Raw genomic sequence first — 16,270 nt, forward strand, 5'->3', positions numbered from 1 at the left:
CAATGGCTGTCAATGTCGGCATATAAACTAGAGCCGCCTCTCCTCTCACTCCCTCCTCCCCATCATCATGCACAGGTGATCCAGGTGTTGAACATGAAGCACCTGATGCTGAGAGAAAAAAACTGCAGGTTGGTGCAGATCCTGAGCCTGCAGCTCATTCGCTCTGAGAACAAATCACTTCTCCAGAGACATGAATAACCAGCTCACTCTGCTCCATGCAAGCATTATCCTGAAAATCAAAAGCAGGATTACAACAGGTAGACTGTGTATGTGTGTGTACAGGTGCATCCTCAACATGAGATGTAATAGTACGTCATGATAAGTATTGGTGTCAGATGCTGGAACTGTACATCACTGTCAGTTTAATGATATGCAGCGAGCAGCAGTGAGCGATGCAAATAGAGCTGCTTCTATTTCAGCGAACACACCTCTGCAGTGTTTTACTAAAGTCTGAGTCTGTTCAAATCCAGTCCAGACCGCTCTGCAGCAGCAGATCCACACTGCCCTCCTCTATCTGTGGATATTAGAAAGAAATGCTGTATGACACCACACAAAACAATATGAAATCAGAGAATGCAGTTCCTTAAGAAGCTGCTGTGTAAAATATTACAAGACGTTACAATATGTAGCCCTTTTTAAACAGGAATTGTGCAAATTTGCAGGAAAGCCCAATCAGTCTTTTTTCAGCATTGGCAGTATAAAAACAAAATCGCCTACTTTTGTTTATATAGAATGCGCCTTTTTCGTGGCAATGGGGGGCGTGAGCAAGTAACAAAACGTGTAGCTCAGCGTGTGACGTAAACAGTGACGTGGGAGGGAAGCCGCGGCTGGTCAGTCCTTCGGCGATTCTCTCATAAGTTGGCCCGTTCTTCACCGTCCCCGTCATCTGACAATTGATGGCCTCTTCGTTTGCGAGGACAAGGAGGGCACGCAATTCCTTGTCTCCCCAGTTGCTCATCTTTACAGTGTCTGTCAGGTTTGTGTTTCCCTCTTGCTACTAGCTGCTCGCTAATTCCTGCTATCAGCTGTTTCCTGTTTATCCACCGCCAGTGGGTCGCACGTGCGGCGTCATCAACAGCTCTTCCCATAAGTCATCAACAGCCCCTCCCGTTGCGGAAGGGCACCTCGGTCTGTTTAAACCAAAAAGGTTCCACCAATATGACTACCCTATGAGGTGGAAAATTGGGCACCTCGGATCAACTCGCCAATCCGGCTCTGTGTGTCTAAACGCTCACAGCTTGCTGGCAAAACATTCGCCGAAAATCTAGCAGTGTAAAAGTGGCTAGTGTTTAAAGTAGCAACAGGAATTAGTGGTTGCCATGGTAGCTAATTGGGGACACATGAGGGAGTAGAGGGAGGAGGGGCTACTTAATTTAAGCCCAGTTCAGTCCAAAGATTGGTGATGAGACAAAACTGTTTAAGAGCGTTGCAGAGAAAAGTTGCAGCGGTGTGAACTGGTCGGTCTGAGCTCAGACCCATCTGAATGGTGAATGAATGAAAGATGAATCATTCCCAGAATGAACACAAGATGTGGAACTTTTTAATGTGTCTACATCAATGTATGAATGAGGAGATCAGAGTTGATAATGCTCCATCAGATTGAAACATTCCATCCATTCATTCACTTGAAGCAGGAAAATTTACCAAATAAAACTTGAATGAGGGGGGCGGCACGGTGGTGTGGTGGTTAGCACTCTCGCCTCACAGCAAGAGGGTTGCCGGTTCGATCCCGGGCGTGGGAGCCCTTCTGTGCGGAGTTTGCATGTTCTCCCCGTGTCAGCGTGGGTTCTCTCCGGGCACTCTGGCTTCCTCCCACAGTCCAAAGACATGCAGGTTAATTGGTGACTCTAAATTGTCCGTAGGTGTGAATGTGAGTGTGAATGGTTGTCTGTCTCTATGTGTCAGCCCTGCGATAGTCTGGCAACCTGTCCAGGGTGAACCCTGCCTCTCACCCAGTGTCAGCTGGGATAGGCTCCAGCCCCCCCGCGACCCTCAAGAGGATGAAGCGGTTAGAAGATGAATGAACTTGAATGATTTTTTGATGGAATTCGCAGTACGAAACAAAATGAAAAGATGCATGCTCCTCTCTGGCTCTCACCACTCTCTCACCATGTCTGGCATTTGGCACCACGGTTACATGACGGCTCTGAGCTGTCCTCCGTCTGTGTCTGTCTGTGTGTGGTCCACATCCTCCTCCTCGTCATCATCCACCTGAATATCACTACCTGACCTTTGGAAAGTAGGCTGTATAAGTTATGAAAGGTTACTGTGTGACCTGTCTGTCTGTCTGTCTGTCTGTCTGTCTTGCTGTAGATGTGTCTTCTGAAGGATGCAAAAAATTCACGTAAAACCTGATCTCATCACCACCACCAGGGTCAAGACTCCACCGGGACGTTCCCTAATCTACCATATTTTTACCACCCTCCTGGATTTTATGACATCATGATGGGGTCTGATCATTTACTTATGCGCACATGTAATTGAATATTCTTTTCTCTCCTGACTGATCTCGTGTTGGCTTCCTCCTCCTCTTCATTTCCAGCTCCTCTCTCTGTCTCACCCTTACTTTAATCGCCTCTCACCCTGAAGCTCCACCGCAGTCACTTTGTCTCTGATCTGCAGTCAGCCGGAGTGAAAAAAGCAGCAACTTCTCTGACACCTTCAAACTCTGCTTGTGGAGTCAGAGCTGCAGCTGTAAGAGTTCCCCGCATACATACACACCACTTCATCCTGGTGTTTAGTGTCAGCTGACTTCCTATTGAGACATTAACAGTCAGAGCGCTGCTCGCCTCGTCTGTGTGACCCTGACTCTTCTTCACACGCCGCTCTTCACAGCACTTTGAATGTTTCATAGTGAATCTTTACAAACCATGACACACACACACACACACACACATACACAGCAGAGTCCTGAGCTGCTCAACATTTTTAAAAAACATACTGTTCATGTTTCCAGGAGGCGTGACGCATCGATTAGACCTAATGGATGCGTCAGAGCCTTAATTCAGCGTGACTCAACTGTTACTCAACATCATTAACAACCTCATTGATAATTCAGCTTGTCACACGTCATCAGGTCCAGGTCTGTCCCCTCGAAGGGAAATCTTAATGTTACAACACACCATCACATTTTACATATTCGGTTCGTGCAAGAGTTTGTGTTTGTCCCTTTCTTGTTTCAACGTGATGATGGCCTCCTGGGCCGAGCCAAGCTCCGACAAGACCCCTGAATTAAATGACAAACTATGTCGTTTTTGTAGTCGCCATTCAGACTGACACACATTGTCTGCTCATTAGCAGGACAACAGAGGCAGCCGTCAGTGCTGTGAAAGGTTTGATTTGGCACAAAACAAACTGGTTAAACGAGCGGGGAGTCAGGAACCCAGCAGTGTTAAATTCAGATGTTTTGTTAACCCACACATCCATCCTGACCTCTTCCCTCTGTGGACTTTGTGGCTCTCCACAAAGTAAAAGATCATGTTTGAGTTTGAAACAACTGGTTTTGGTGGCAAAGTGCTGGATGGAGAAGACGTCGATGTCTCGGGACAAAACAGCTGCTTTTCATGGCACTATCCCAGCCTGATCGCATTCCCAACTCGTCAAGTACCTTGAGACACCTGGTAAGTGGCCGTGTTAATTTCAACCACTTGGCTTTTTGTCGAGGGAACTAGGGCGATATTAACTTCAGGGCTGGACTACAAATCGTCAAGTCCTGCAGTACTCTATTTTCTGGCATTTAAAGGTCTAGTGTGTGGGATTTATGCTGCATTCCAGGCAAGCTTCTGAGCCCGTAAGTCACCACTTCAAGTCACGACTTTGGCACGCCAAACTCTCAAGCGGGGTGGACCGTGCGGGGTTTATGTTTGTTTATGATCACTTCTGTCACCAAAGGTGCTGGTTCCTTCCTCATTTGAGCGAAATGGAGGAGGAGAAACGGCGCACAAGTCACAGATGCTATTATACTTTTTATTTTACGTTATCTGTGCGTTTGGAAACGTATTTTGCATTGATTTATTCTTGCACTGGAAACCAGCTGTTAGAGCGGCTGCCAATAATGCGTTAACATTAGGGTTATTTTATGTCTATTTTTCATCATGTATCACCTGCATCAACACCGCGCATCCACGGGGTAAGGTAATTGGTTTAGAGGGCTGTGTGATGTCAGAAAGCGTAACTGGGAGTACATTGATCTGGTACGAGTTCATGGGTGGTAAGTTACGGGTTTGACTGTCGTTCCAGTGCACTTTCACAGGTAGAAGGTTGTAAAAACACAAGTTACAGGTTGCCTGGAACGCACCATTAGTGGCATCTAGTGGTGAGGATGCAGATTGCAACCAACTGAAACTTCTCCTGTGTGCCAAGTGTGTAGGCAAACTGTGATGGATGACGCAAAAATAGGCATGGCCCTATCTGGAGCCAGTGTTTGATTGTCCGTTGTGGGATACTGTAGAAAAATGGTGGACTCCGAGGAAAAGGACCCAAGGTAACGAAAACACGACAATAGACCTATGGCTAAGCCCCGCCCTCAAATGCGATGAGCCAATCACAGTGTGTATAGCAATTTCCATACACTCGGACATTCTCTGCCTGGACGTCCATTGAAATGCATGACAGAAAGTCAGTTTTGTTCGGTTTTATGAGCTTTTTCTGATATTTGAAGTTTAAAAATGGTCAAACGGTGTGCATGGGGTACATGCAACTCTGACACAAGGTATCCTGAGAGGCTGGGCGACCAGGTGTATTTTAAACCCTTTAAACCACATCTCAACCGAGAAAAGTGTCTCCTTCGGATAAAGTTGTGTGGTAACGTTAGACCACAACATCAACTCAACGTGAATAAGATTAACAATGATGTCTACATCTGTTCTAAGGTAAGTCAACATTGTGTTTGAGGCAACATATTGTCACTTTGCTGGAAAGAAATATAAAGTTATCTTTAACATCTCTAGCTAATGTTAGCTAAAGTTAGCCTAACGTTAGCTCCTAGCTGCGTTGTTCATCATGTCACCTTGTTTGCTGGGAGTTCATTAGCCTATTTTGTTCTAGTTTTGTACTTTGGTGATCGTACATCATTGTTAGCTGTTGTCCAAAGGGCTCTAGTTAAGCTAACGTTAACTTCTGGAGCTTAGCTTCATTAACTTATCTGTAATGGCAGAGATAACAAAGGTTGGCAAACGTTATGCTGAATGATTCAGTGTAAATACTGTAGCACCAAACTAACGGAGAGACACTCTTGGTAAAGATGGTAAAAAGGCCGTTATCCTTTTCTCATATTCTGAGCCAAAAACCTTAACTTCAGTGGCACTTTAACTTGTTGTCTTTGATGGTGACGGCAACCAGATGCGGTTCACAAGCGTACACTGTGACCTGTAAATTTTGGCTTGTAATTTAAGCTTTTCATCGAGCTTCTCAACAATAAAATGATGAATATATCCCTCCAATGCATAGTTTAGGCCCTTTTGGTTACTTCTCAATGACATCTGATCGTTATGTCCCCAAAAATCATCAATTGCCTCCTGTGAAATGCCGTGTACTGTGACACCTGCCATAGCGCCGGTCACTGAATGTTGATAGTTTGTCCAAGTGAGTGGAGGGGGGCGTGGCTTAGCCATAGGTCAATTCTTATTTTCATGTGATTATACATTAATAAGAACACATTTATAAATAATATATACCATTTCTGTAAATAGTTACCCTTTAATCCGACACACTGAAACTGTAATAGACCAAACCACTAACCAGTTAGTCCATAAAGTGTCATTGGACGGCTCCTTATTAAAATAATTGTCAGTTGCAGCCCAGAAAGATAAACCACCAGATTATTATATCATATGCACAAATTTCCACCATTCTTGATTCACATGTCTGAACTCTCCCCCTCTGGAAAACAACCAATATCTTGCTTGTTGTATTAAACTAATTTGACTTTTTAACCTTACTATGAGCTTTACTTAAAAATCCACATTTCAAACACACCCTCCGTGTTGCATGTTTGCTTTATTGGATGTTACAGCGGTTTATGTTGTTTGCAAACGGTGCGAGCAAATCAAATTTCACCTCAGAAGCCCATTAGTCCATGTGCCGGCCTGAGGGAGATCTGGCTGTCAGCTCCGCTTTACGTCCCACAGCACAACCACATTCTGGCATTTTCTTGTTTCCTCTCCTCGGCTTGTGTTGTGCTTCCTTCATGCAGACAGGGCTGACCTTGGGTTTAACTCCCTGCTGTATTTTAAGAAGCAGAGCGCATCTTGGGCGACACATTTCATCGAAAATTAGGCTGTTAATTGGTAATTAAGGGAGCGTGTCATGCGTCATCAGAGTGTTTCACTGCTTAGGAAGGATCGGTCCGTTTCTCATCAGACTGTCAGTGGTCAGAAGTAACGACACGTCGAGCAGACAGGAAACAACATCCTTCACGGTGCCAGGAGTGGAAGCAGATATCACACACCGACTCCCGAGAGAGGAACACACACATTCGGCTCCCCGCTCGGAGGGAAATTATAAACCCCTGTGCATCTAAAGTGTTTGTTGAGTGTCAGCCGCTGAGTTGTTGCCATCTGCAGAGCCTGAGTCAGCCTCGCACGCCGCTCACAGCATAAATTAAAAAGTTGTTGAGCTCTGAAGCGCTGGGACACCAGCTGCGGTTTGGCTTCACCTGACAGAGGGCGGACATGAGGCGATTTACAGCCAGGTGTCTGTCCTGATCTTAGAGTTGTCATAATTTACAGATGAGTTGAACATACCGCTCCAAACTGAGGTGTTTGTGGAGAGTTAATAACACCTCAGCCTGTGATCCATCTGTGTTCACTACAGTGTTGTGCAGTTGTCTCATCAGTCATCACAATGCTGAGCTCTTATTTTCTCATTCATTCATTCATTCATGACATCCTCTTCATCACAGCCTCTTCATTTCTGTCCGTTCATATATCCACACACTCCCCTCTGTAATCCCGCTGCACACACACCCACGTGATAACCTCCTTCCTGCAGCCACCAGCATCAAGACATCTACAACAACACGTTTTCATCCCAACTCGTCACACATCGCTGCTTTGTTGGTGGACTTTCACGTCTAAATGTGACATGCTAGATATCCTCTGTGTGTCCGCTGTTAACAGTCCAGGACGGCGTGTCAATATCCTCTTGTTACATACATCTTGTCTTATCAACACACCTCGTATTTACATTTATTTGCTTGTGCAACAAAAGCATGTGGTTAGGTTGAGAAAAAACCTCATGGTTTGGCTCAGCATTCACACAGGAAGCAAACAACAGCCTCCTGGGTGAAAGTCAGGAGTTTGTTGGACCCATCCAGCTCCACCCCTGCCCGCCCTATATGGATCTTCCAGCTCTTTAAATTAAGCTGCTGTTCAGCAGGGGGAAGGGGCCGTCTGTGATCAGACCGATGATGGTCAGGTGGTTGTTGTGTTACTGACGGATTAACTGGGCCCTGACAAGATGTTTTAACCTCTCTAACTCCGCCAGGACGCCGACGTCCTCGCTCCCCCCCTCCTCCGTTAAATGGTATCTCCCAGGCGCACTACGTCATCAAACCATGTGATGTTTGGTATTGCCGGATTCAGGAAGCTCTCGACTTTTCAAAAATAACATCGTTTTTCTTTTATTTATTATGTATTTCGCACCAGAGCAGCCTAAACACACAAAGTCCAAAATCACGATGAGTGGTGACAAGTCATGTCATGCCGTTTTTCGACGGGAAAAGTTAAAGGATTACTTGCGATCTTATGTGGAGCTGTTAGCGAGGACTTAGCTGGTTTATAAAAGGTAAGAGTCTTACTCCTACCACTATTTTTGGCTGAGATATACCGTCTAGAAAGTGGGATCATAACTTTCACGTTTCATATGGCTTTATTTGGTGATATTTTATGGTGTTTCTGTGTCATAAACAACATCAGCTATCATAATCACGCCTGATTTCAATAAGGTACAATGTTTGAAGCTGGCTGAGTGTTGTTTGATCACTGACAGTACTGTTTTGAAGCCGAGTGACCGACTTGTCATTTCGACCTCCGCCTGGATCTTTTCATGGAAAAAACACTGTAGAATGGTCATACTTTGAGCAATCTTCTTCAAATTTGAATCACATGTTCATTGATAGTGTGCCTACAGTCCCACAGTGTCATTTACCTGCTCAGATGAAGCCACAGACAGTTATTCATCCTGAAAAACATTTTTTGTCTTCAACTTTTTACTGACTTCAGAGGCCCATTACTCTGTCTCTTTATCACCTAGAGTGTTTCTGAGACTTTCACAAGAAACTTCAGAGAGTTTTCTTTCTGGCAAGACCTCATGCATACATGTAGTCAGAGCGGTTCAGAAGCTACAGTCATTTTAATTTGGGTATTTTTTAGGTGTTTTTGCTGCAAAATGGGGGTGGAGTATAAGAGTAAACCAGCAACCACCAACTCTTTCTAAACTTTCTAAACTCATTCCTCCTGCTCGCTTCAGGTCTGATGTTTTTTTCAATAATAATAAAAATAAAAATCTTTATTTATAGACTGCTTTTTAAAAACAGCTTAACAAAAGGCTTCATAAGGCTGCACATTTAAACCTATGAGTCATAAAATCAACAGGTTTTAAAGAAAACAGATTAAGAAAACACAAGTTGGTGTATAAAATCCACAGAAATAAAAGAAACTAAAGCTTAAGTGAAATCAGGAAAGGCTCTCAGGTAAAAGTATGTTTGAAGAAGGGACTGACAGAGATGACTGACTCAGCCGACCTGATTTCCTCAGACTGCAAACACTCTTTCTTTGTATTACAAGTATACTGACAAAGTATATTTAATACAACACTGGATGCAAAATACACAAAGTGAAAACTATCAAAAATATAAAACATTTTAACTTTAAATTCTGGTTCTTTTTTATGGACAGAAAGTAAAACAGATCCCTGCAAATCCCATTTTAAAGTCCAGTGTTTCAGATTCAGGGGGCTTTAGTGACATCTAGAGGTGAGGAAAGCAGATTGCAACCAGCTGAAACTTCTCCTGGTTAGAATTCCTTCAGGTGTCATTGTTCAGGAGGTTTTTACTGGGAGCTGAACTCAGCTCTCCTGCTCGCTTCAGGTCTGACATCACAACACTGGATGCAAAATCCACCAACTGAAAACTCTCAAAGGTACGAGAACAAACTATTTTAACTTTAAATTCTGCTGCAGTTTAAGGACAGAGAGTAAAACTGATCCTCCAGTGAATCACGAATGACATCATGACTGATAAACCTCAGAAAATTCAAATTCTTATAATTAATATACAGCGTGTCGTTTCTAGGGGTGTGTGTTTGATAAAGTTGCTCCGTCTCGCTCTCTGCCTGTCTCGATCAGATTCAATTTCCATATTTGAATTTTCACTTTCATCATTCTGTCATCAGATATTTCATCATAATCATTTCATCACTGCCTCGTCCTGTCTGCTGTCTGTCTCTCTTATACATGCGCACACACACACACACACATACTGTAAGAGGAGTTAAAGCCCTGAATGATTGACTGGGCTCGAAGCTGGACAGAGGTCTTTAAACATGACAGAGATTATGAATAATTCATGTTCAGGGACATGTGTGAGCTGCTCGGGGACCAGCTGTACGCTCATGGAGACAGTTCAATCTGTAGGTTATCATAACATCATCCATAAATGTTCTAAAACTGACCCTGTCTTCCAAAAGATATCCTCTCTTCTATTTTTCCAAAAATGCTCCAACTTTCCAAAAAGGTCGTCAATTCAAAACCATTCCTGTTCTTCCAAATGTCCTCACTTTACGAAGATACCCTGACTTTAAACAAATGTACCAACACTTAGAGAAAGTGTCTTTACTTTCCAAAATGGCCTCACTTAACAGAAATGTCCTCTCTTATAATGACACCCTCGTGTCTTCATGTTCAAAAACATGCTCTCTTTCCAAATCCGTCCTTGCTTTGCAGCGCTGGTCCTCATAAAGACAGGAGTACACACACAAACACACGATCTGTCTCCTCTATCAGAGTGTGAGGGGATGAAAATATGAAATCATGTCTCATATTTATTTTACTGTGTCACATTCTGCACCTTTGTCTCCTGTTTGCAGAAATCATGACCAGCGTCTCTTCAGCTCCTCTCGTCATCTCCTCCTCCTCATTATCTAACACTAATCAATGCTGCGCCACAAATCAGCTTAAGCAGCCGTAATTATTCTGCATCGTACGCACCTGACTCCAGAGACTCCTCAGCTCTGAGTAAATCACAGATTCATTAAACAGTCATTTTAGTCCTGATTCCAGCTTCATGTTGACTCTGTCTCAACCTGCAGCCTGCACACCTGCTGGGAGCGAGTGTTTCCTCACAGTGAGAACATATGCATTATATATTAATGCAACCGATATTTCTCTGGAGCCATTCAGCGGCTCCTCAGTGTAAATGAGCTCAAACAGCTGCAGATCGATTCATCATCATGATCACAGTCAGAGCAGAGAGTCCCACTGTGGCCGCTGCAGAGAAGGAAGGGGGATATATCATCTCACAGCTGATATCAGGACGTGAAAAATACCTCACAGAGAGATACGGTCACTACACACACACACAAATACACACAGTAAAGTGACAGAGCCACTTTTTAAATCCAGCAACTCTTAGAAAAAAAGGGTGCAAGGAGTTTTCAGATCTGTCACTAAAGCACAAGGACCACAGAAAGTCTTACCTTCAAACATATGTGAGTAAAATCAGCTGAATGTCCAGAAGAGACTCGACAGGTGAGCAGAGTAAATCTCTTCACCGCAAAACTTCTGGTGGTTCTTCTGGTCTTTTTGGGCCCATCCAACACCCCTCCCATCCCAGCACATCCTCACTGCGACCTCGTCACATGTGCACGTTTGCTCATGGACTTTCCACGTCCACATATGACGTCCAAGGTACCCTGGGTGCAGGGGTCGCGTTAACCGGATATTCTTGGTCATTGACTGTTTTTTTACAGCAATGACCGGAAAATCTGAAGGCCGTCGGTCATTTTGACTGGTTGCAGTTACCACCCCTGCCCACTTGGCGGCGGAGTGCACAGTCAGTGGTTTAAGTGGCTGCCGTTTTCACACTGCAGAGAAAAAGTCATTCATCTGCTTCATGTAGCGTTGTTGACATAACGCCCTGGACACACCAGATGCGGCAGTTTTCAGTCAGCGTCCATGTTAACCTATCTGACTGTCCACACAGGCCGCTGAGCAGAGCGGAGCGCCCGCGGAGGCAGCGCTTCAGTTCGCCGTCTGGTCTATTTTTCACACGAGCCGCGAGCGCTTCTGTCAAGCTGGATCGAGCAGATCGTACCAAACAGGAAGTCGGACACAGAAAAGACGAGACAATCCGGTCAATTTTCAAAATAAAATAACAACAGCACGCACTGAGGAACATGAGGAGAAAATACCGTGTTTATAATTTAAAATAACACAACAGTGCATAACCGAACATTTTTCAATACCATAATCACTTCATTACAATTTTAATTTTGTGTCACCGAGCCTACAGACATAACTACATAATGCCCTGGACACACCGGACGTGTTAGTGACGCATTAGTGCCGTCCGGTGTGTCCAGGGCAAAGCCTAATGGCACGGGTGTGTGGATGTCTGTTCATCTTTTCGTTCATGTCCTTATTAATGCACACTTTATAACTTGCTTGATGGATTTATTAAAAACGAACGAATGAAAACTAAATGTCTTTGAATATCTTTATTATCATTTAAAAACGAAAATTAAAATGACCGGTAAAAATAGATTATGACCGGATTTTTATGACCCCGTCGATCAAAATGACCGGCGACGAAAAAGTCTAGCGCAACGTCTGCCTGGGTGTGTTGGTTCTGGGACGCCGTGTCAACTTCAGCCTGTTACATGCATTGTCTGTTTTGAAAATACACTTCTGTTTTCACAGGAAATGTACAGTTTGCATACAGTCTCTTTCAAAATAAAAGCACTACGTCGGTACAACACTGCCAACTGATGTTTTTTTCCTTCAACAACAAGAACACATGGTTGAGTTCAGGAAAAAAGAACAGAGCTTGGCTTTAGAATCTTACGGGACACAAACGCCGCTCTCTTGGGTGCAAGTCGGTCTTTTTGGACTCATCCACGACCATTCCAGCCCGCCTCAGTCGGACTTTGGCCGCCTTAACTTTTGTCCTTGTCCCTTGAGGCTGCCAAGTGCTGTTAAACTGTAACCACAACTGGCTGCGTGTCATGCCAACGTTAAAGGACACCTTGTTTCACACCCAGATTTCGACTTCTGAGTGAGACCGGGATCCCTGTCCACCCTTCTCGGACTACTTGGATTTTAAAATCCATTGACTTGTATAAAGCACCAAATGGCTTCATGCCTACACACATTTCTGATTGTACAATACGATAGCTCCTCTGCTCCCCACCTGTGCAACGAGCTCCCTGAACACATCATTTAAATCAGGGCTTAAAACCATATCACTTTTATATTTTTGCTGTTTTTTTTTAATTTTCTTTTTATGTTTTTTCTCTTCTTCCTTTTCTCAATTTATTTATTTATTGTCTTTTTAATACAATTTTAATATTGTCTTAATTTATTATATTTAATGTATTTCTGTGCCCCTTTAGAGCCCTTTGAACTGAAACAACTAGACAAACCACACACATTATTAATAGCTAATAATTAATCTACAAAAAATATGTTTTAAAATATGAATGAGATCTTATTACATTGTAGCTGCTCAGAGTTATTCTACAGCAAACCATCATATTGTATAAGATCATTATATGGTTTCAATGTGAAATATTAAACGGAGTGAAAACATAAAATATTTCCTTCATACAGTAAACACAGAGGAGCAGGAGTATGAAGTGGCATCAAATACAAATACTCAAGTGAAGCACAAGTTCCTTGAGATTGTGCTAAAGTACAATACTGCGGAACAGTTCCCCTGCAGCACGGAGAGGAGAGGGCACATTGTTGGAGAGGAAGAAAAGATTCAGGTTGCTGCACATTTAACGAACCACCACAGAAACCAGCAAATATTTTGAGTATTTGTCAACTCTCATCTCATGTACCGACACCACATTAACAAAGATGAGATCATATCTCACCTCCTCTGTTTGAGACACAATCACCCTCTCAACATCATCCTCCTGTCTCCCAGTTTGCTCCCTCACCACGAAGAGAACCACAGAACCAGCAGCAGGACTTTACAGCAGAGCTTAAAATATCCAAAAAACATTTTAGTCCACTTAATCTAACTCAAAGAGAGCCCAACCCAGGAGAAACTGCAGTAGTAAACCATGTGATGTTTGGTATTGCCGGATTCAGGAAGCTCTCGACTTTTCAAAAATAACATTGTTTTTCTTTTATTTATTATGTATTTCGCACCAGTGCAGCCTAAACACACAAAGTCCAAAATCACGATGAGTGGTGACAAGTCATGTCATGCCATTTTCGACGGGAAAAGTTAAAGGATTACTCGCGATCTCATGCGGAGTTGTTAGCAGGCACGTAGCTGTTTTATAAAAGGTAAGAGTCTCACTCCTACCACTATTGTTGGCTGAGATACACCGTCTAGAAAGTGGGATCATAACTTTCACGTTTCATATGGCTTTATTTGGTGATATTTTATGGTGTTTCTGTGTCATAAACAACATCAGCTATCATAATCACACCTGATTTCAATAAGGTACAATGTTTGAAGCTGGCTGAGTGTTGTTTGATCACTGATAGTACTGTTTTGAAGCAGAGTGACCGACTTGTCATTTGGAGCTCCGCCTGGATCTTTTCATGGAAAAAACACTGTAGAATGGTCATATTTTGAGCAGTCTTCTTCAAATTTGAAACAAATGTTCGCTGATAGTGTGCCTACAGCCCCACAGTGTCATTTACCTGCTCAGGTGAAGCCACAGACAGTTATTCATCCTGAAAATCATTTTTTATTTCATTTTAGGCAAAATCTTCAATTTTTTACTGACTTCAGGGGCCCATTACTCTGTCTCTGTATCACCTAGAGTGTTTCTGACACTTTCACAAGAAACTTCAGGGAGTTTTCTTTCTGGCAAGACCTCATGCATACATGTAGTCAGAGCGGTTCAGAAGCTAGTCATTTTAATTTGGGTATGTCATTTTAGGCGTTTTTGCCTCCTGGTGATGTACCAGAAAGAGACTTGATGTAGTTTTACATGGAGGGACCTCCCTCCACCGACTACCCTGGGAGTTGGGAAAAACATTAAGTGCAATAGCAGAAACTGAAATTCATCACGTTTGAAAACATTATGGGCAATCAGTGGTGAACATGTGTGATTGGTGAAGCTGCCAGCTGTCTATGATGGATGGTGCCCACACAGAGGAACACAAAGACTGGCTGAAAGGTTTCATTCACGTCGACCAGGAGTTTCTGTCAAATGGAGTTTCCGTTGGGGGACGAGCTGAGATGAGCAGGGTCTGACATTCATAGTTCTCAGACAGACGCAGATGTATTCAAGGTTCAAACAGCAGTGACACAACACTGAAGCAAAGAACTGTCCTTTTGGCGGTGACACAGACCTCATCATTCAACAGCAGAGATTCGCCTGTCTTTGTGTGACGATGTGACACGATGACCCCAAATTTCAGCCCCTAAATTTACCTTGGTCCACTTGCGGTAGACTTTTAATATCTTATCTGGACGTCCCAAAGGGTGGCATAAAATCCTGAATGATTCCTGTTGGAATTTCCCCCGAGTCAAACACAGATTGACTGGACACTTCACTTTCAGATCCCAAACTCCTACACTCATTGCTCCACTTCCAAGTCACAACACAAGACAGGAACGCATCACCACATCAGCTCACAGGTACTTATCCCTGCACAGCTCACAAAAAGGTTTCAAGATACATCTCTAGGATGCTTTGGGGTGCATCATCAGGGATGTTCCTGGGATCATGGCGGGATTACTGTCTTCCAACATCAGACCCCCATCGAGGACTGATCAAGTCCCGCACTGCATCCCAGCAGTAGCAACCCACCGGCTCGCTCTCTTTATCCAACGCTACCTAGTGACCTCTCTGCGGCTTCAGTAAACATTTTTTCACGCTGATGCTTAAATCTGGAAGGAGATCCCGAACTGCACCAGAGCAACGCCCTCTGTTACACATTCCAAACATGCACATGAACATTATCTGATGGAAGGACACACCTGCAGACTGATTCAAATCTCATCTCTCATCTTCATCACTTCACATAACACCTAATGTTACTTTTAATTCCTTTTCTGTATAAATAAAATAAGAGAAATAAAGTGTCTTTAAACGTCACAGGAGGAATGATCTGGGATCTGTGGAGGTTTTCAGATGTTTTGAAGTAAAGTGACACATCAGTGTAAAAATACTCTGTTAATAAAAGACCTGCTGATAATCAATATGTCACACAGACATTCAAGGTCCATGTAGTGGTCAATTTTGAGCACTTTAGACATTAAATATAATAATTATAATAACAGAATGTTTTAAGGACTGATCATCACTGAATGGCCAAACAAAATACCCCAATCTCCTCGTGGGAATATCATCAGGATGTCATTGGTTTTAACGGGGAACCACCTCTGGACTATTATTGGAAATTATGAAACATGTATTAAAGTCATTTATGAATTCAGGATAGAAAATAAGAATCTTATCCGCTCGTCCTACCTGTCCGCGCTGAGCGCCGTGAGCGTGAACACGGACACGCCGACCGATGTGAGCTGGATGACGGGGATGAGTTTGCACGCCGCCTCGCCGAACACCCACTCCTCGGAGAAGTAGCGGAAGGCATCCACCGGCACGCAGGTGACCAGCAGCAGCAGGTCTCCCGCCGCCAGGCTGGAGATGAAGATGTTGGGCACGCTCCGCATGGCGCTGTTGGTGATGAAGATCTTCACCAGGGTGATGTTGCCCAGCAGCCCCACGGTGATGATCAGGATGTAGACCGAGGTCATGACGCAGCGCACGGCGAAGTGGACCGTCTCCCCGCCGTCAGAGGACGCCCACCAGCCGGGCTCCTCCGTGGAGTTTGGGCTCAGAGACTCGGAGTCTCCCGGCAGGGATGGGGGTAAGTGGGAGAGGAAGTCGTCCTCCATCGCCGGGGCGGAAAAATCCAGAGAGGAGCGCTCCGGCGAGGAGGGAACAGGACCGGGCGCGCAACAGGAAGCTCCGCGCGTAAAGACGCAGTGACAGCGGGTTTATTTACTCCGACACCACCTGATGAGACAGAGAAAAAGTTTTGCAGCCAGCTGAATGTCTGACTGAGATCTGCTCCTCTC

General features: G+C 44.0%; 1 protein-coding gene across 1 annotated transcript in view; it reads right to left on the reverse strand.

The window, feature by feature from the left end:
• The window catches only part of nmbr (neuromedin B receptor), a 95,843-nt gene extending 79,573 nt beyond the window's left edge, over positions 1 to 16,270 (reverse strand). Inside the window, exon 1 of the mRNA XM_033649239.2 lies at positions 15,660 to 16,270. Within this exon, the coding sequence (XP_033505130.1) occupies positions 15,660 to 16,087 (428 nt within the window). The 5' untranslated portion in view covers positions 16,088 to 16,270. The remainder of the gene's footprint in view (positions 1 to 15,659) is intronic.

This window comes from Epinephelus lanceolatus, chromosome 13, assembly GCF_041903045.1.
Source record: "Epinephelus lanceolatus isolate andai-2023 chromosome 13, ASM4190304v1, whole genome shotgun sequence".
Lineage (NCBI taxonomy): Eukaryota > Metazoa > Chordata > Actinopteri > Perciformes > Serranidae > Epinephelus > Epinephelus lanceolatus.